The sequence below is a fragment of the Takifugu flavidus genome, chromosome 14, assembly GCF_003711565.1.
Source record: "Takifugu flavidus isolate HTHZ2018 chromosome 14, ASM371156v2, whole genome shotgun sequence".
Taxonomy (NCBI): Eukaryota; Metazoa; Chordata; class Actinopteri; order Tetraodontiformes; family Tetraodontidae; genus Takifugu; species Takifugu flavidus.
Window position 1 is genome coordinate 5,485,010 of NC_079533.1, and position 21,560 is coordinate 5,506,569.

Here is a 21,560-nt window from a genome sequence, read left to right on the forward strand (position 1 = left end):
CACACACACACACACACACCACACACACACACACACACACACACACACACACACACACACACACACACACACACACCGATAGAATGTGTTTGGACTGCAGCCATTATCAACAGAAGCTCAGTTGGTGATGACATCACCTCACAGATGGTGATCAGGTGATCTGGTGATCAGGTGATTACGGGTCATCCATATGAATCGTTCTTTTAGAGGCAAAATTAAAATAGTGATAAAGAGAAAATAATCAAGTTTTAATGGAAGAAACATGCAGAATAACATCAACGTTCTAACTCACCGAGCTCGCAGAGCGCTGACTGTAGATTTGTCAATCCTGCAGACAGACAGACAGACAGACAGACAGACAGACAGACAGACAGACAGACAGACAGACAGACAGACAGACAGACAGACAGACGGTTATTAACGGTGCACTCAACATTCTGTACTAATGGAAAGAACATTAACACATTACTGAGGTGAAGAAGGGGCTAAGATCTGAACTCTCTATTAACCGTAGTGACCATGTGCATGTGTGTGTGCGTGTATGTGTGTTTGAGTGTGTGGGAGAGTGTGTGTGAGGGAGGTGTGAAGTGACAGCAATAAGAATCCTCTTTGTTAAAGAAAAAAGCTGTAAATTACATCAGCACTCAGAGAGGAAGCAGCTGTAAAACATCTGTGCTCCACATTGTAAAATCTCCAGGAAGAAGGACTGGCTGTAATTCTGCTGACTCATCACTTTAACTGCAGCTTCCACATTGTGGGAACGTAAGGGAACAGAAGTCCCAAGTTCTCTACATCCAGCTGCTGAAAACCTCCAATCAAAGGAGCAGAGTTCATTTCCAACAGGTGGAGCTCAGACTGAGCCCCTTCTGGGCTTTGTGAGCAGGACTTCAGAGCCAGTTCTAACCGTAACCCTCAGCCAGTGCAGAGCAGCTAGAGCTGGACTAATGTGGTGGCTCCTCTTTTGTAAATGATCCTGGGAGCTGTGACCCCCTCAGGAATAAAACTAAAGTTTCAGGGAGCAAAGTAAGATATCAGGTTAGATATTTAACCTGGATCTAACCTTCAACAGAAGGGGGGAGCTGGGAGTAGGAGGAAGAGTGGAGGAGGACGAAATGAAGAAGAAGGAGGAGGAGGAGGAGGAGGGGGCAGGAGGAGGAGAGGAAGAAAGGAGCAGGAGGAAGAGAGGAGGAAGGAGGAAAGGAGTTGGGGAGTGGGAGGAGGAGGAAGAAGGAGGAGGAGGAGGAGAGGAAGAAAGGAGCAGGAGGAAGAGAGGAGGAAAGAGGAGAGGAGTTGGGGAGTGGGAGGAGGAGGAAGAAGGAGGAGGAGGAGGAGGAGGGGGCAGGAGGAGGAAGAAGGAGGGGAGTAGGAGGGAGAGGGGGAGGGGGAAGAAGGAGAGAGGAGGGCAGCAGGAGGAGGCCAAGAGGGGGAGGAGGTGTGGAGTGGGAGGAGGTGGGAGTTGGGAGGAAGAGGGAAGCAGGGGGAGGAAAGAGGAGGAATGGAGGAGGAGGTAGGATGAGGAGGGAGGGGGAGGGAGGAGGGGAGCAGGAGGAGAAGAAGAGGAGGGAGGAGGATGGATGAGGAGAAGGAGAAGGGGAGAAGCAGGAGGAGGGGTAGGAGGAGGGAGGAGAGGAAGAGGGGGGAGAAGGAGGAGCGGGGGAGGAAGAAGTTGAGAGGAGGGCAGCAGGAGGAGGAGAAGAGGAGGGAGAGGAAGGAGGGGAGGGGGCAGGAGGAGGAAGAAGGAGGGGAGTAGGAGGGAGAGGGGGAGGGGGAAGAAGGAGAGAGGAGGGCAGCAGGAGGAGGCCAAGAGGGGGAGGAGGTGTGGAGTGGGAGGAGGTGGGAGTTGGGAGGAAGAGGGAAGAGGAAGGGAGAAGAAGATTATTCAAAGTAAGAGAGTCACTGAGTCTAAAAGCTTCAGTGGACCTCGAACAGGTTATAAATAACACATTTATGCTGCTCTTAGTGCACACACACACACACACGCACGCACGCACGCACGCACGCACGCACGCACGCACACGCATGCACACACACCTACAGGTTCAGGCTGTGATAAGCTGCTGTCTTGGAGCACTATTTAGATAATAATAATAATTTAGATGATAATAATAGAGCCATATGTAACTACAGCATCACTGTTCAGGTGTAACTGCTATCCAGTTAATGGGTCACACACACCTGCAACACATTTAAGCATAAAATGTCCTGATGTATGTTTTAAATCAATCAACCAATCAATCAATCAATCAATCAATCAATCAATCAATCAATCAATCAATCATCAATCAATCAATCAATCAATCAATCAATCAATCAATCAATCAATCTCTATTTATATAGCATCTCTTACAATCAAAATTGTTTCTAGGCGCTTTACAGAATCCCAGGGCCTGACCCACAACAAGCAACAGTGGCAAGGAAAAACTCCCCTTTAACAGGAAGAAGACCTTGAGCAGGACCAGACTCATATAGGGGAACCCTCCTGCTGATGGCCGGCTGGGTATAGAGAGGAGAAAGGGGAGGACAGGTAGAGGAGAGAATAGGTAGAACATAGAAATACATTATATTAATTAAAATAAGTTGCCGGTAGAGTCAGGTTGGGTTTAGGGTCACAGTTATACATGATTAATAAATGGAGTTTCTGTATCTTCTCTAAAAAAGAGAAACTAGCCACCTTAATAAAGGCCAAAACGATCAACGATCAGTTTATCTTTGTAATTTGTGATGTCTTGATGCTTTATTAAACCCATTGAGGAATGTTGTGAGTTAGATAAAATACATTCATGGCAGTTGATGCTGCAAAATCCATCAAAGTGCTGAGTGAGCATTATTTTAGTTTCATTGATTTAGTTTTGTGAAGCTACATTATTAACTACACAGTGGGTGTAAACATGGCCACCATGATGATGTCTGTGAACGTAGAAGGATGGACAGATACCCAAAGAAGAATGGAAGAGGAAGAATGAAGAAGTCTAAGGGATGAGAAAGACAAGACTGACTGAAAAGAGAATGTGTTCATGTATGAGGACAGATGGAAGGACAGGGAGGTAAATAAAATATACCACAAAATACAGAAACACACTGATGGATTGAGCAGGTGTGGAAAAGAGAATGTTGAATGGAAGGTAAGAAGGGTGGGCAGAAGAAAAAAGGCAACGAATAATTAGCTTAAAGAAACAAGAAGAAACAAGGCTGCAAAGAAAGAATGGAAGATAAGGAAAAAAGAGGATAAAACAAAAGAAAAATTGATTTTAAATTAGTTTAAAATATGAAAGAAGTGTGAGAGGAAACAAGGATGTAAGGAAGGCTGGAAGTAAGATGATGGGAAAAGAGAATATTAGACAAAAGGAAACAGACTGAAAGGAAGATTTGCCTCCTTTATGAAGACATTCTTCAGAGCTGTGTGTCTCTGTGATGTCGCAGGTTCCAACCGAAACATGAACATAACAAGCAGGAGCGTGAGTGACGTTAAGGAGCTCTTAGCTTTACTCTGAAGCTGCAGCCATCAATCACTTCCTGTTTGTCTGACCTCAGGAGGCCAACAAACCTCCTCCGCTCACAGGTCACATTCAACCTATTACGACTCAGATCAACAGCTCCAAATGGCTCATCCTAAATGTGAAGAGAAACAAAGCTGACGTGTTTCTGACAGTGATGTCATCGGTGTGACATCACCGTGACAGCACTGTGTTGCACTTCAGGAGGAAAAGGACGTCAAAGACCCCAAAAGTGAGATCATGCAGGGGTCTCTCTCTCTCTCATTCTCTCTCTCACACACACACACACACGCACACACACACACACACACACACACACACACACACACACACACACACACACACAAAAACAAACACACACACACTCTGTCTCTCTCTCTCTCTCTTACCACCCAAAGCCACCGAACGACACGCTCCTCTTCCTCCTCAGCATGGTCTCTTGCTCACAGTCTCCTCCTCTTTGTCTTCTTTTTATTGTGTCTGGATATGCTTCTGTCGCTCTCCTCTCTCTCCTCCCTCTCTACTCCTCTCTTCACTGCTGTTCTAGCTCCTCATTCTCCACCTATAAATACTCTCATCTCTTTCAGATGCCCTCCTTTACATGCTTTCTCTCCCTCCACTTTCTCCCCTCCCTCCTCCCTCCCCCTTCCTCACTCCAATTCAGTGCACACAGCCAGTAGAGAGACGTAGCAGGAATAGGAATGAAGGTATACATGATGTACTCTCTCCCTCCCTCTCTCTCTCTCCCTCTCTCTCTCGCTCTACTGACGGAGCACAAGAGCAGCAGAGATGCTTTCAGGACTGAAAATGTATCATCCATTATAGATGGAGATAAATGGATCAGTGTACACACCAGTTTCACCATGGACTCTGTTACATAAAGGAAACCTTCAAAATGCTGAAAACATTGTCTGACATTATAGATCAGCACATATAGAAATTGCAAATGAAAAATCAACATACTTGAAGCTGCTTTCCCAGTTTGGATTGAAACCACTTAGAATCCATCTGGGCTCACGATAGTGGAGGTGTAGTTCAACATTCACAGTTTTAGAGACTTGTTTATACTGTGTTGAAGTTCCAACCCCAGTTAGGATGGTGTTTATTTAATGTTTAATGCTGCTCAGGAGGTTAATAGATAACTTGCTGGAACATTTCTGTACAGACAAAATTGCAGAATTTTTGCTTTAAGGTCTGCAGTGAATTAAACAGTGTATAATGATTATATGAGTGTGTGTTTGATGGTAGGAAACAAAGCAGCTCAGGGATCATTGGCTTTCACTCTAATTTGTGAATTCTCAGGTTTAATCCTGAGGCAGCTGCATATATTTACATCCAATTATCACTGAAAGGATCAGAGAAGGCAGGATTTACTCTGTGAGCTATGGTGAAAAAAGCAAAAGGGTTCTTTTATTGAGCATTGATCTGTTGTTGGCTGCTGCTCCATCAATGCCACAATGTTGTCACACTTGACAAAATCTTTGTCATTATCTAACAGTATTTTCATTAGTGTAAGCATTGTTTCTCTGTTCCTAAGTGTTCCTTTTTTAATGTTCAAAACACTTTAGGAAATAAGTAAAACTACCCGGATGGTCATTTTAAGTGTACATTAATTAACATTTGTCGCCCTCTGTTGGTTACTAGAAATAATATAGGTTTGACAGTACTGTTGACCTTTCAAATAGAAGGCTGGATGCGAGCAGAGCTAGACCATAACGCCCTAAACACTCGGCCATCGCATCAGGATGGCTGTCCTTTTAACTGTCTGAATACAGAACCTGGAGACTGGGCAGTACTATCGAATCTGTCTGAATAATATGTACGTTTCAATTTCGTGTCTTGTGGGGATGTAGCTCAGTGGTAGAGCGCATGCTTCGCATGTATGAGGTCCCGGGTTCAATCCCCGGCATCTCCATTTTTATTTTCCCAGACAGCTCACTGTTTTTGTGCATTTTGAGCATTTATAGGAGTAACAAGGCGCCTGGTTTAAAATAAGGAAAAGCTGGTTCCACTGGGGCTCGAACCCAGGACCTTCTGCGTGTAAAGCAGACGTGATAACCGCTACACTATGGAACCTAAGACGAAACGAAGCCGTGCTAGTACATTTATGAATGTGCTTTGAAGGCGCGAAAGAACACGGTAATTTAATGATTGTCCAGTTTTTGTACCCATTAGTGTGAAAACAGCAGGAGAAACTTGTATTTAGAAAAATGCAAAATATGGAACATTTGCAAAAACAGTATTTTTAGATTTCTCTTATCTGGACTTGACTATCTCAGAAAGGGTAAGCATTCATCAAAGCACTGCTCATTTCCCCTACATTATAATATAAATTACACTGGGAGAACAAAAAAAATTCTGTTACATTTCTATGCTGATTAATATAATATTGGTATGCTGATTCCAAAATTGCATTTTTTTCCCTAGCAAGTTTTTAGTTCTCCACAGCTTCCCCTCCAGATAAGCCAAATTCCACTGATTAGCTGTAGTAGGATTTGCCAGCTGATTACAAATGGACTCATCTACAGCTACGTGGCAACTTGTTGGTGCAGTCCAGTGCGGTGAGAGGTGTGTGCAGCCCCCAATAGGTCAGTACTATCAATGTGCTATAGGGGATTTTTTGAATTATAGGGGACCCTAAATGGGGTACAATGGGGATTAGGATATTAAGGGCATGGCGGTCATATTTATTCAGGTCAGTGTTGCAATATGATACTGACTGCTGACAAACTGTACTAACACTGTAATAAATGTCCCCTGTATAATACAAAATAATACAGATATTATAACACATCAAGTTTCAAGAGAACTGTACATGTGATTTTCTTAATTAACACTAGGCAGCCAGTTACACAAAGATATACAACACTTTCCAAATAGAACATGAGATGTTCCTTGGTTCCAGATTCGTCTCAATGTTACTTCTTCCTCTATTCCGAGCAGATAGGGTCCACCACCAGGACTTTGCATTCTCTCTTGGCGATCTTGTCCAGTGACAAAAGTGATTTGTCTTGAGGTGGCAGGTAAAGTGGACGACCAACTGGAGAGCCAACAGGAGGAGTGATTGCCCGCCGCTCCATAGCGCTGCCTGTCCTGAAACACATGGGAATAAAAAGGTGTCTACATCTATCCTTAGCAAGCACTTCCCAGGACACAAATATGCTGATGGTAACAGCTACTGCAGCGCAAAGATGCAAGTACAGTACATTTAGACTCATTTACTTATTAGATGTGTTATGTTTACCCAGCATAAAAAAATGTATAATTATTATATTTTATAACTTTCATCCAAACTGTAAGTTAATATAAGTCAGTGCATTAAAATTTCCTTTCATACTCATCTTTAAAGTTGTATAAACATTTGGGAATAAACAAATCCATGGTCTATTTTAAACGTACTGTATAGTCTAATAATAATAATTGAACCGAGGTGGCGTTCATGTGAAGTACCTCATGATGTGGGATCGAGATGGCTGCTGGTGGGAGAAGGACTGAGATCGACCCAGACTGGCCTGGTGCCGATCTAGCAGGTCTCGTACTGCTGGGCTGGATGGACTGTTTTTCCCTTTATGGTAGATGGAGAACCCCCAATGTTACACAGTGTATTAGTTTGTAACTTTAGCTAATGCTATGTTCAAAGACACGATAAAATAAGTCTTGTTTTGTCTTTACGTGACAGCGGCCGAGCGTCAGGTGGGGGATTGGACACTGATGCTGTGAACTGCAACTTCAATTTCATGTGCTGACTCAGCTGCAGAACACACAGTTAATTTGACTTAAGACTGAACTTTGAAATAAACACCAGGTTATCAGGGTGTTTCAGAGGGGACAAACCTCATACAGGCCTGGTTTGAGGATCTGGAACGCCACACTGAATGATAATGTGCTTCCCTTCCGACATTGCCCAAGGTTACTGAGAGGAGCATGACAGATCACAGCAGAGAGTGAAGAATCTTCACCTTGGCCTCGACCTAAACACATACATTCACATATATACAGGAGAGTGTGGCACAATAGTGGGTTGAATGAATTACTGGGGACCACACACACACACACACACACACACGCACGCACGCACGCACGCACGCACGCACGCACGCACGCACGCACGCGCGCACACACACACACACAAAAAGTGGAACTCACTGTCTGGAGTCCAGACGAGCCGAACAGCTAGGAAGTCCTGCAAGTTATTGAGAAGAACATATTTGACCTTAAATTGTTCCTTCACCCTGACAGTACTCGGACAGCTGGCGGTCATGACAAACCGTGGGCGATCCAGACGGATGCTGGGTAGCCTGGAGAAATGGATACATCAAAAAACAACCCTATTATAGACAATTTCCAGTTTACCTTTACTTTGTCTCACCTGTAATGCGTATAGATACAGTTGGTAAAAGGCATCTTATGAGTTGACCACTGAAGCACAGCAACCAGGGGGACCTCCAGTCCCTGTAATTGAAAAACACACATTTCAAAAACTGACACATGCAGATGACATACAACCCCATAAGAATACATGCAATACAAAATTCTATTAAACTCTTGTTGAGAATAATGGCAAGAACACACTGACCTCATTGGAATCATCCTGTGGCAACTCATTAAGGTGAAGCTGAAACACAAAATCCTGCTCCTCCAAAGTGCTGAGCATTGTGGGAAGATGGCTAGCCAAGCTGTCCACCCTACAGTAGGATGCCATGCCAACTTCACCTGACTGGTGGCTGCAGAGGCAGAGGAACCAGGATGAAAAGTAATGTTACAGGGTCATATAATAATTGGGTAAGGTTACAATATAAAAACAGTAACAAAATATGCATAAATGTTTACAAATACATGTCAAGATTTTTAAGTACATACCAAACATTGTCCACAAGCAACACAGAGCCATCGGGCATCATAGGAAGGTAGGAGGCATTCAAGTTAGGTAAAATCCGAATATCCCGAATACTGATCTCCTCCTGAGAGGAACCATTGAGCACTAGAAGGAGAAGAGAGGTTGAGGTTTGTGTCATTAGTTTCATGTTAATGGAGGTGTGAATAGGAGTTCAGGGGAAAATACTCAGGTTGTATTCCACTTAAATCCTTTAACAATGACCTGCTGAGTGACATGGACATACCCTTGAGGACAGCAAGGTGCTTCCCTGAGACAGTCATTTGCTTACAGTGGACAGTGGGAGGTGGCAAGACGGTCAGAGTGGTGCTCACTGTAGAGGGCAGGAGGGACATTAAAATTAAAACTTCGTGTTGAAGATAATTACTGATCAAGAGATCATTAACTTTTGTCTCATAACTGTTCAGAAAAGTACAGATCAGACAAAAACTAGTATTACTAGAATTAGTAATTCTTCATTGAAAAGTTTAATTGACGTTTTTGTTTGTGTGTTTTGTTTGTTTGTTTGTAGTAAAGTTTCCCTGTTACTGGCAGCACTCTTTCACGAAAGTATCATCGGCTCAACATCGGCTTCTTCTTTGTTTTCTTCCAAAATAGGCACCTCGCATTTCTGGATTGTGTACACTGCCTCCTGTTGTCTACAACTAGTATTACACAAAAATCAAGCCATCGAAAGCACTGCGACACCCCCCACCCCCCATCTCTCTCTGTGTCTGTGTGTCTCATGTGTGCGTGTTATACCCTGAGCCTTGAAGGTGTTGAGGTCGTGTCTGAAGGTGTGTGTTGGTTCACATTGTTGCAGGACACTCAGGTATCCAAGTTCCTGCACCTCTGCTTTCTCTGCTTCCCTCTTCCACACTGTGACCATCACCTGATCACCGCACACACCACACAAGAAATGAAAAGTTACATTATTTGTTCAGATAAACAATAGTGGACCCGAGCCTAGCCAAAATGGCACACCTTGACTTTGAGGGTGTTGACAGGGAGTTTGTCCAGAGAGACAGTTAGTGGGAAGATTACTTCATCTGTCAAAACCACAGGTTCATCCAGAGGAGACTGGAAAGATCGAACAAAACACAAAGCTTTAATAACACCATTATACCTAAATGAATGTTCTGGTAGATGGGGAAGGTGCCAGAACACCTTCAGCGTACTGCCCATGTACCCTTGAGCAAGGTACCGAACCCACAAATGCTCACATAGGGCCCTGTGATGAAATGGCAGCTCATCCGGTCCTACAAGGTGACAGTGATTAAGCCATTGCTTAAAAAACCATCACTGGATCCTGATGTGTTAGAAAACTATAGGCCAATATCCAACCTTCCTTTTATCTCTAAAATTCTTGAGAAGGTTGTGGTGACTCAGTTACTGGAGCACCTGCAGAGGAACAGCCTGTTTGAGATGTTTCAGTCAGGCTTTAGAGCTCATCACAGCACAGAAACAGCACTTCTTAAAGTTACTAATGATCTTCTTATAGCTTCAGATCATGGACTGGTTTGTATGCTGGTTCTGCTGGACCTCAGTGTTGCTTTTGATACAGTTGATCACAGCATCCTGTTACATAGACTGGAACATGTGATTGGGATTAAAGGGACAAGACTAGACTGGTTTAGATCGTATTTATCAGATAGATATCAGTTTGCTCATGTCCATGGTGTTCCCTCTTCATACAGTAGGGTTAGCCATGGAGTTCCACAAGATTCTGTACTTGGACCAATACTTTTCATCTTGTACATGCTAAGGGAACATTATTCGGCAGCATGGGATACATTTTCATTGTTATGTTGATGACACTCAGCTTTATTTATCCATGAAACCAGAGGAGACAGAGAAGTTAGTAAAGCTTCAGACCTGTCTTAAAGACATAAAGTCCTGGATGTCTTCAAATTTCCTTCTCCTTAACTCAGGAAAAACTGAGGTCATGGTGTTTGGTCCTGAACCTCTCAGGGATAGATTGGATCACATGATCACTCTAGATGGTATCTCATTAACATCTAGTCTCTCTGTGAGGAATCTTGGAGTAACTTTTGATCAAAATCTCTCCTTCAACTCACACATTAAAATAGTCTCTAGAAGTGCCTTTTTTCACCTGAGGAACATCACAAGGATCAGAAAGCTACTGATGTGGCATGATGCTGAAAAGTTAGTCCATGCATTTGTTACTTCCAGGCTGGACTATTGTAATTCTTTATTATCAGGGTGTCCAAACAACTCTTTAAGAAGCCTCCAGGTGATCCAAAATGCTGCAGCCAGAGTTCTGACAGGTATTGACAAAAGAGATCACAAAACCCCTGTACTGGTGTCTCTTCATTGGCTGCCCATTAAATTTAGAATAATTTTTAAAACCCTTCTTCTGACATACAAGGTCCTCAGAGGCCTAGCTCCATCCTACCTGGAGGAGCTAGTGATACCTTACCAGCCCAATAGACCGCTCCGCTCTCAGAATGCTGGTCTACTTGTGGTTCCCAGAGTCTCTAGGAGTAGAATGGGGGGCCAGCATTTAGCTACCAGGCCCCCCTGCTATGGAACCAGCTCCCTGTCCAGGTACGGGAGGCTGACTCCATCTCTACTGTTAAAATTAGGCTTAAAACCTACCTCTTTGAAAAAGCTTATTGTGACTAACTCTGTAGTTCCAGTTACTATCATAGACAGACAAATTATCATACTTAGGGGGTCGTCTAATCATTAGGTTAACATCTTAGTCATGCCAAGGCTAAGTCATAGTCATAGGCCAAGGCTGCTGGGGTCCAGAAACATGATCACCTGACAGGCCTCTGTCACCACACTGGGTCATGGTTTCCTCTCCTCTCTCCCTCCTCATCAAGTAGACTAGTGATGCTATTTCTTGTGCAGTTTTTCTACCCCCCCCTTCTGTATTCATTTACAGGTATCGCTGCCTTCAGAGCTACATAATGACCTCCGATCCCGCTGACCCACTCAACCGGCAGTTTACTCAATATAATGTATTTTTGTATGTATTTCTATGCTCTATGCCCATCCTCTCCCCTCAAGGTTTGTTCCTGTTAAAGGGGAGTTTTCCTTGCCACTGTTGCTTGTCTGGGGTTAGGCCCTGGGATTCTGTAAAGCGCCTTGAAACAATTTTGATTGTAAAAGACGCTATATAAATAAAGATTGATTTGATTTGATTTGATCCTGGGGTGGACCTGCCTTCACCCATATGTGCACCCTCCCTGTGACCCCAAAAGGCATAAAGTGATAATGAAGACCAGCTGAGATGTTTTAATGGATTTACTGTTCCTATATGTGTGATTTACCTGAACAGGTGCCCTGCGGAACTCTCTTGTTGCAGTCCCAGATGAGTTGTGGATGAGCAGTGGTTTGCAGTCCCTAAAGCTCCGACACCGCGAGTCCACTCTGCTGCCGAGCGCAGCAATTGCTGCCTCCGCCGCAGCAATGTAGTCCTCCTCGCCATCGTCATTGGCCTCATCCCCACTGCTCTGGTAGTCGTGATGATGCGGGTAATGGCTGCTCCGATGACGACTGCTCTCACCTGGACTCACGCTGGCCACAGCGCACAAAGAGCCAGCCAGTTCCCTCCATGCCTGGCTGCTGGCCAACTCTGTCCCAAAGCTTGGAGTGCAGTTGCGCGCTGTTGCAAAAATATAATTTCTTGATTGGGATTAGGGAGTATATCGAGTACAGGCACAATGGCATCTGCACCATCTGAACAAAATATGTTATAGCACATAACTTATATATATATATGTGTGTGTGTGTGTGTGTGTGTGTGTGTGTAGTCCGTTGGGATAATCCATCAAACAAATTAGTAGCAATGACCGGATGTTATTTCATGATAGTTGATCATATTTATTAGCGGTGTAACATATGAATGACACATTATTGGTCATAACTGCAATATTTAACAACCTAACCCATTGTGTATTTAAACTGCAGCTGTGTTTGTCATCTCAGTCATTACGTTTTCATTCGTCGACAGGGGTTACGACTTTAAACAACAGCTTTCGGCTGTGTTTTATGTTATTATAACACAAACTCTGTAATAATAAATAAAGGCCGACGTTTACGTGTCCTTTGACGAGGAGCCGGTCTGGTTTGTATTCTCCGGGCTCTCCGCTCCCCACCCCAAGCCTTCCTTACCAGGGCAATGGTCGGCTGGCGTCCCTGCGCCGTCCCTACAGCGGAGTACCAGGAGAAAACGGACCGTCTCGCCCAAGTACAAATGACTCCTGCGGGGTAGCGTGCGGTAACGAGCCGGGTCCGACAGATCCGTGATAGGCACCGCCGGAAAATACATATAATATTCGCACTGTGACTCCATCATCTGCACCATGGCGACAACCAGAGGAGGCTGAGTGGGCGGAGACAAAGCGAAAACTGATTGGCTACGAAAACTGCATGTGATAGGTTAGTGTTAGCCTTGTTGCCGGAAGTCTAGAAAGAGACGTTAAAAATAGGATAATAATATAATCCACATATTATTTTCCAAAATATGTTAAGAAATATGCAGATAATAAATATACAGTATACTATTTTAAACAGAAATTTTTGATTAGTTTGTAATTGATGCATTTTATACATCATGACTTAGGATCAAATCAATAACTTTTCCAGTACTGAATACCCTTTAAAGGACACTAAAGTAGCATTAACAGTAATAGTCAAAATAGTATCAAAATATATATTACAAATCAGCATAAAGGGTAAATCTAATATTGCTAAAAAGAACAATGATGGTGATAAACCTAGACAGTTCAGGTGGTTTAAGGGTAACAAAAAAGCAGATCTGGTGACGAGATAAACCAAGGTAAGAGGTCCTGATTGCTACACCCAATGACAGAAAATAGCTTCATGCATGTCTTCAAATCATTCAAGACTTGTCAGAGAACCACATGACCGTTACAAATTCTTGCTAACAAGGTCTTAGTTTAATTTGGATACTTTCTGTACGAAAGCCTCACTGGCTGAAGACCGTCACACTGTGACACTGTAATTTCCCCCACAAGGGAATGAAAGATGACTATGAGTCAGTATTTGGTCATCAAGCATACCTGCTCTCTGTTTAACCACATTTTATGGTTACTTTACCCTTAGTTGCAGTTATGTCTGCTTACAACATATTGGCCTACAGCTATAGCTCATATGCAAACCTGTATGTACATGAGCCGTGATAATACTACCGTGATAATAACTATCTCCTCATCTCTGTATTTGTAACTCTGAAACTTCCTACCCAATCTCAATTTGGAAGAAAATATATTAAATCCAGTTGGACTCACCCATACCTTCCTTCAGAAGGGCCTTTGATTCACAGCTCAGTCTATTGAGGACTGGGCAGAGAAGGTTTCCCAGTTAAAAACCCAGTGCAGACAAAACATGAAAGGGGAAGGTGCCAGAACACCATCAGAGCAATGCAGAGGTGACCTTGAGCAAGGTGCCGAACCCACAATTACTCATATAGGGTCCTGTACTGAGCTGGAGACTCATCCAGGGTGGACTCTGTCTTCACCCATATGCAGCTGGGATAGGCTCAAGCATGATTCCCATGACCCCAAAAGGGATAAAGCTGGCAAAAAACAAAACAAAACTTTAGATTGTTTGCTAACTAACCTAAAGTTTTGTTTGTTAGCTTTTTAATGAATATTGAAGCATCAATATGTTACTAATACACAGAAAGTTAATGGTGAATATGAATAGTCTCAAGTTTTACCAGCAAAGAATATTGAAATCATATTCATGTAAAAAAAAACTTCCTTATGCCTGATTTATAAACATTGGGAGGTTATTGTTGAACTTATAGAGGATGTGGTCATGCAGAATAAGGGCATATGTTAGTAAACAGGTTTGGTGAATATATTTTTCCCGAACCATTGAAAGCAATCAATCAATCTTTATTTATATAGCATCTGTTACAACTCTGGTAGCATACAGGTAATTTTTAAACAGATACTTTTTTTTAAAAAAAGGGCTTGGCTGATTTTAAGGTATTTTACTGAATTATTAAAAATGAATTGCCAGATAAATCAAACGTTTAAGATGCTCTCATGCTGCAAAATGTAATAAAAGTTAAATTGACTTCAGCATTACAAAATTTGAAACTACTTTCCCCTTTAAAAAAATTGCTTGTTTTTTTGTATGTATTTGTTTAGTCCATGGGTCGGCAACACGCGGCTTTAGAGCCACATGCGGCTCTTTAGCGCCGCCCTAGTGGCTCCCTGGAGCTTTTTCAGCCTACAGCCTCCTGTCATCTCTGAAAATGGAAAAAGATGTTGTGAATATATTTTTTGTTTTAATATAATATCTGTAGCAGGAGAAACATGACAAACATTCTTAAAGATTTACAAAATGTGTATAATAAATATTTCATTTCAATATCTCATTATAATGGAAGTTAAACTTAAAGCACCATCGTACAGCAGAGTAGTTACGTGGTGCATCATTCTCTCCAGGATGCACTGCAGAGAACATAAACATTTAATCATGAATGCTCATTATGTATTTGTAGCCTACTTATCATATTGAAAGTAGGTTAATAAAGCTAATATAGACACTTACCGCATGTGTTGCCTTTATAATGAGGCTTATATAAGGCTTTTAATTTTCCCGGCTCCAGACAGATTTTTTTTTTTTTTTTTTTGGTCCAATATGGCTCTTTTAACATTTTGGCTTGCCGACCCCTGGTTTAGTCTAATAATGTGTCTGTTTGGGATATTCAATCACATAAGATATATCTTGAAATGTTTTCTTGTATAGTTTAGGTAGAAAGTCTTGCCTGATGCAATTGTTGATCTCCCACAAAAAAAATTGTTCTATAGGGAGAGATTGTTTAGCAGCAACAGAATGCAACAGAACACTCCAAAGTCTCCACGGGAGACATCAACACATAATTAAGCCCCTGATAGCTCATTTAAAAGCATAAATTATTCAGACCTGTGCAATCAATATTTTGAGTAAATATGTATGCACCTAATCCCCTCCTGTGGTAATCTTAAGAGAGAGGCTACAATATTTACCACTGTGAATTAATTTAACACACATAAGTTATGGGGTAAACTTTATGTTTCTACAAGAAACAAAAACTAGTTTACATGAAGCTTTTTGGTTATAAGATATAATACGATAAATTAGACCTGATGCTTCAAGGATCTACAGATCTATCAGATAGCTGTTATATAGTTAATTCTAATATTTATTCTGATAGAACAGATAAAAAATAAAGATAATTTTTAGAAATCTACTAAGAAAAGCTGACATATGGTATAGCAACAAGCATGTTGACCCTTTAGTTGGCACTTAGTACCTTTGGCTGTTACTACAGCCTCCTGTCATCTTTGGTTTGAGGATATATTGCCAGTCCTCTTTGCAGATCCTCTCAAGTACTGTCTGGTGGACGAAGACAGTTGCTGGAAAGACAAGATGTTTGATTTGTTTAAGTCAGGATGCTGCATGGGCCCCTCAATAACATTCACAAAGTTGTCCCTCAGACACTCCCATGATGTTTGAGTCATTGTGTGGTTGGACGGTGAGCTTTCATGTCCATCCTGAAGAACTCTCAGAAGTATGTGGCCTTCCCTCATACCTCACCAGTCTCAAAAACCTCCACTTCATAAAACCCAAATATGTGGAGTGCAGTAGTGATGGTTATCCCAGGACTTAACTTCAGTTGTCACACCAATTTTGAGACGTTTTTATTTAAATGTAGTGTCCATTTAAAAGAGAATGTGTGATTCTGTTTGTACTTTAGTAAAAGAAAACAACATAACAAAATGTGAAAAATCAAACCATCTGCCCATATTTAACATTTGGCTCTGTTAATGCATGTTGAATTAGCAAATTCATTCAATTCCATGTGGCCTTCACATGCCCTTGTTGTAGATGTTTGAGCAAATAAACCCAGTTGTGCCTTGGCCCAGTACAGAACACTCACAATTAGGCGGCACATGGTTTAAAGGGTTCTCATGACCAGTTTTAAAGAATTGAATGTGACCAAGTGGTAATTTCAGGACACCAGGCGGAGGCTATCAAAGTTATTTAAAAAAGAAAAAAGTGAAGATCTTTATAAAAGTGTAAAGAAAAGAAAAAAGACTTTATCTTTGACTTGACAGTTGTCAAGTCTGATTTGTTTGTCTCACCTCAAATGTGACTTAGTCTCCTGCGGACTCATTAACACCTATTAAATATTTATACCCTCACACTCGTTAATGTGTTTAACAAATATTACGTGATTAGTAATTCACATGGGTGTTTAGGAAAACATCATGAAACAAGGTTCTCAAAGTAAATAAACAAATCTATATTAACTTAAAATTCCCGAAATCTTTCTTATTTCATGTTCATGCTGTTCATGCAACACTGGTCAGCACTATTAATGGTGTAATGATCTGGAGTAACATTTAAATGACCATTGACCCACAAAGAGTTTGAGTGCTGCTTCAAGTCAAGTAACGGAGACTACATCTATGAATATAAAAAAGAAAATTCTTTTGGTATCTAAACTTGCGGATGTGCATCACAATGTCTGCATCATGGCGCATCTGGACTTTTCAAACAGCAGGAAAATTAATACCACATAAACTATAACAACAGCTAAGAATATTCTTGTGGATAGATTAGCTCTAATTATTCTTCCAACTACAATTTACAATTACATAACCTAGACTTGATAATAACAACAACAATTCAGTTAACTCAACACAGGAAAATTAATTTTAAAAGAAGACCTTATCTTAATCATTGCAATGTAAACTAACTACAGCCTGATTTGAATTCATCATCAGAGCTTTTGCACAGATTTACATCTCTAACAGCAACGCATTGCTGTTCGTGTGGTGAATTTCTGCTGGTGGTAGTCGAGATGTGTTGATGAGGAAGGAATCTTCACAGACACTGACTTGGTTTGAAGAGATGTTTATTGGAGAGAAAAGTCAGGCATCAATCAGACATTGCAGTTTGTCCGCGGGAGTTCTCGTGGTCCTGATGGTGAAGATTCAATTCAATTCAATCTTTATTTATATGGCACTTTTCATACCATGGGTAGCACAAAGTGCCTCACAAAGGATAAAAACAACAAAGAGAAACAGGAAAATCAAGAAACAAAAGAATCAAGAAGAAGGACAAGAAAAAACCTGACCCTCCCACCCCCACATATATGCATACATGAGATATATAAGCACACACACTCATATACATATACACACTCACACACAGATACACACACACACATGCATACACACACTCAAACACACACACCCACACATACAAACAAGCTGAGACATGGCCGGGCACCGAGACCTGAGGCGAGGGAGACGCCACCTTTGGGGGGGCCAACCGGGCCGGGCGAGGCCACGGTCCATGACCACAGGGGGTACCGCCACAAAACTAAAAAACTGAGGGAGTAAAACAGTAAAAATATCAAGTAAAATAAGGATAGGACATAAAGAAGCATAAGAGCTTAATTACAATAATCTAAATGACAAGAGACAAAAGCGTGCATCAGCACCTCCGTGCTGGCCTGAGAGAGAAACGGGCGGACTCTGGCTATATTCTTCAGGTGGTAAAAACCACAACCACTACAATTTTTTTTGGGACTGTACTAACTAGACTTAATTGATCACTAAGGTATCTGTGATTTATTATAATGAAAGAATTATTAGACTATTATTACCTTACCATCTAGGGTCGCTATCTGACTCCTGACAAAGTGCTCTCCCCAATAAGGATAAGGATAAGGATAAAAGACTTTATTGATCCCACATCGGGGAAATTACACGTTACAGCGGTAGCCCGTGGTGTACAATACAGAAAAGTACTAAAAGAAAAAAAAAAGATTCTTATATTATGTACATTGCTATGTACATTGTACAGTATATACAGAAATTAAAAATTATTATTAAAACACACTAAAACATGTAAACACGCTCAGAGCTACTGTAACAAGCTGCCACTCGTGCAGCGCCATCTTGGATGTGGTTAACACTCGGCGCCATCTTGGATGTGGTTAACACAATAATTCCTGCTATGCACTCATCTGTATTTGATAATTTGGACAGTGAGCCTCCTCCTTCTCCTGTGGCACATATATTTTTTCTGTGCAAATACATTTTTGGCCTTTCTTTCTCTCTCTCGTTTTGCTTGTGCCATGACTGACAGGTAAACCGGACGCATCAACAAACACCTCCTTTTATGGTGCTCATTACCAATTCATGAGCGGAGATTTATGCATATAGCTGACCACCAGGAGTGTGCTGTCAATTTATGATCCTTTGGCGTGTTTACGATCAGATCTGGGTTTCCCGAACACAGTTTCACGTTTTCTTGGAGTAGGCTATATTATGTGTAAATCTGTTCGCAAATTTACTAATGTCTCATGAATGAAACCCACTGTTTGCATCAGCTTGGCCACAATCAGCCACTTAACAAGCTCATGAATGCGCAGCTACGACCATGGAAACTGTTGAATGAGGATGGGATTGGTAGTTTGGCCTGTTTTGGTGAGAAATTTTGCTTCATGTGCCACTGAGCAATTTCCATAGGACTAGATGAAGACTCTGCCTGTTCACATGTTCAGCTTGGACCTGAAAGCAAAAAAACAACAGCTTGAAGGAATTTAAACTAGACTTTAATTTGACATAGAAAGACAGTAGTGCACAGAGTGGTGAAAAAATGAGGTGCGTGAAGTGCAGGTTGTTTTTCCAAATGAGGGGCATGTGGTGACCAACAAATGGAAGTCCGTTTAAATTTCAAGGCAGGCAACCCAATCGCACAGGCCAGAAACTTGACAGGGAGACAAGGATGACACCAGACTTTAAATAATAATAATATTAACAACAACAATAATAATAATAATAAAATAATAATAATAAACAGTGTTTTATGAGGACATGGACAAAAACCTCAACAGAACAAACACTTGACACTAACTGGTCCTGAGTGTGAGTTTGAAATTTGTCCCAAAATAAGCTTCTAAATATTACAGTGCAATTATTTTGATATCCTTTAGCAACAAAGATATTTTGGGCAGTAAACAAGATACTCCTCAGCCTTCCCATAAGGCCCTGGGCAAACCTGTCCATTCTCTGGTGAATTCCCATTTTAAAGTTCCCCAAGTTCCCCATGTAAACAGACCTTGTCTTAGATAGAGAGTGAGGATATCATACATCTCTGAAAATTACTTTCAGTGTATGATTCTATGTAACGTAATAATATCAATAATTAAAATGAATAATGTTCTATATGGAAAGTAGCAGACGACCAGAACACAGCAACACCCAAAAAATGCGGCCTATTGAGGACATAACTCATTTACGGTGTTAAGAAGTACAGAAGGAAACTACAAAGCTGGTAGCTTCATCAGAAGATACACATCTTTACTTCATCATAAATTTTCAATTCAATTCAATTCAATCTTTATTTATATGGCACTTTTCATACACTAGGTAGCACAAAGTGCCTCACAAAGGATAAAAACAGCAAAGAGAACAAGAGAATCAAGAAAAGGACACACACACACACACATGCATACAACACACTTACACACACACCCACACACATAAACAACCTGAGGCAAGCAGAGACATGGCTGGGCACCGAGACCTGAGGCGAAGGAGACGCCACCTTTGGAGGCCCACCAGGCCGAGGGAGGTCACGGTCTGTGACCACAGGTGGTACCGCCACAAAGACCACTAGCCATTGAGGGAGTAAAACAGTACTAAGACTAAAACAGACTAAAACAGTAAATGGGATAAAAGGTGTAAAGACTAAAAACTGATAAACTAAGAACTGAGGGAGTAAAACAGTAAAAGTATCAAGTAAAATAAGGATAAGACAAAAAAGCATGAGGACATAAAAGAAATTAAAGAAAATCAGTTAAAGGCCTGATTAAAAAGGTGTGTCTTGAGCCTCTTTTTTAAAAAAAAAAAATTGTAGCAAGATTTGTGGCCTCTGAAGGCATTGTAGGACAACAATACAATGTAATAAAAACACTAAATAACAAGATATACTGTATATACATGAGTGTAAAAGGTCTGTCAGCAGTATGAAAAATTAGGAACAAAATATGCCGTCATTGCACATAATATAGAATTACACATTTTTTGGAGGTTTTAATGAAGGCCCAGTTTGGGTAACCACATGTTTTGAGGGCTGTTTTGAGATGATCCTGTTCCTTCTTCTTGCCTTGGGTTGTGGTGGGTATTTCTTTAGGCCTATGTTGTAGGGTTTAGATTACACCCAACTTGTGTTGTCATCCTTCACAGGAACCGCCCCAAACCACTTGTTCAGATATGTGGACGACACCTGGGTCAAAAAAGAATAGGAATGTGAATGTTTGTTTTGCTGTTGGAAGGAGCGGAGGATCAGCAAAACAACAGCAACAACAAACATTCACACCATTCCAGGAGACCCAGTGACTCATCACCATGTGATCCAGCAGACAAAGGGGAGACACCTCAACAGAAACTAGGTGAACGACCCGACCAACGACCCTGCTAACGACTCTCAGGTGACCACCCAGATCATTAGCATGCAAATGGTCCACAGGGGCTATATATTTTCAAGCTCTCTCCCCAGCGATTTCAGAACTGAAGAAGCCTTCTGGATAGAAGGCGAAACGTCTTCAAGAGAAGAAACCCAGTCCAGTTGACAGAGAAAACTATCTTGGATACAATGACCTGGATGACTGAGAATTTACACAGACGGTATAAATTCAAACGTCTCCTTTGCAGAAGTTAACTTGAGGAGGGCTAGAAACATGATAAAGAATAGTCTATGACATTGAGAATGGTGGTGTTACCTTGTGAAGCTGAGAGTCCGGTAAAAGGGTGCTGTGGTACAGGAAGGGGCTGAAGGAGGCTGGATGGAGGCGGTTGGGAGGATTTCTGCTTGGCACAGACAGAACAGGCTAAGATAAAGTTAATCACATTTGCCCTCAACCCTGGCCCTCAAAATCTCTCTAAGCCTCAGAAAAGAGTCAAACAGATTCCTTGGTGACAATAGACATTTGACGAATGTTGCCATTGGAGAACAATTATTCAGAGCTCTCTGGGAACAAATAAAAGGTGAGGTGGGATTCCAACTAATCTTGCCTGTGAGCTGGTAGCTGCTGCTACCTTAGTCTTGATCCGTCCCTTAATGCTCATAGGATTTGCTCAAGAGGGACAACAGAGAAGTCCTAATTTTCATCTGGTAAATGC

At 41.6% G+C, this 21,560-nt stretch overlaps 2 protein-coding genes and 2 non-coding genes across 8 annotated transcripts in view; 1 reads left to right on the top strand and 3 right to left on the bottom strand.

Moving 5' to 3' along the window:
- The window catches only part of rap1gap2b (RAP1 GTPase activating protein 2b), a 17,952-nt gene extending 13,791 nt beyond the window's left edge, over positions 1-4,161 (bottom strand). For 2 of the 5 annotated variants that reach the window (XM_057053356.1, XM_057053354.1), the window contains exons 1-2: positions 3,884-4,161; positions 293-328 (exon numbers count right to left, since the gene is read on the bottom strand). In XM_057053356.1, the coding sequence (XP_056909336.1) occupies positions 293-328; positions 3,884-3,927 (80 nt within the window). In that variant the 5' untranslated portion in view covers positions 3,928-4,161. Of the gene's footprint in view, positions 1-292; positions 329-2,347; positions 2,494-3,883 lie in introns of all 5 variants that reach the window. The other 3 variants (XM_057053357.1, XM_057053355.1, XM_057053358.1) reach the window with 2 other exon arrangements.
- A 1,176-nt stretch (positions 4,162-5,337) lies between these two features.
- trnaa-cgc (transfer RNA alanine (anticodon CGC)) lies at positions 5,338-5,409 on the top strand. The gene has a single exon. It is a non-coding gene; the product is annotated as a tRNA-Ala (tRNA).
- Positions 5,410-5,497: 88 nt separating this feature from the next.
- trnav-uac (transfer RNA valine (anticodon UAC)) lies at positions 5,498-5,570 on the bottom strand. Its single transcript has one exon. It is a non-coding gene; the product is annotated as a tRNA-Val (tRNA).
- Positions 5,571-6,160: 590 nt separating this feature from the next.
- Positions 6,161-12,735, bottom strand: LOC130537011 (trafficking protein particle complex subunit 14-like). The gene is made up of 13 exons (XM_057053360.1): positions 12,511-12,735; positions 11,667-12,001; positions 9,352-9,447; positions 9,130-9,259; positions 8,615-8,701; positions 8,355-8,475; positions 8,071-8,218; positions 7,864-7,946; positions 7,641-7,792; positions 7,329-7,465; positions 7,167-7,245; positions 6,945-7,059; positions 6,161-6,587 (listed from the first exon to the last, which is right to left on the bottom strand). The coding sequence occupies exons 1-13, from the start codon at positions 12,701-12,703 to the stop codon at positions 6,425-6,427; spliced, it is 1,839 nt and encodes a 612-aa protein (XP_056909340.1). The 5' UTR covers positions 12,704-12,735; the 3' UTR covers positions 6,161-6,424.
- Positions 12,736-21,560: the final 8,825 nt, after the last annotated feature.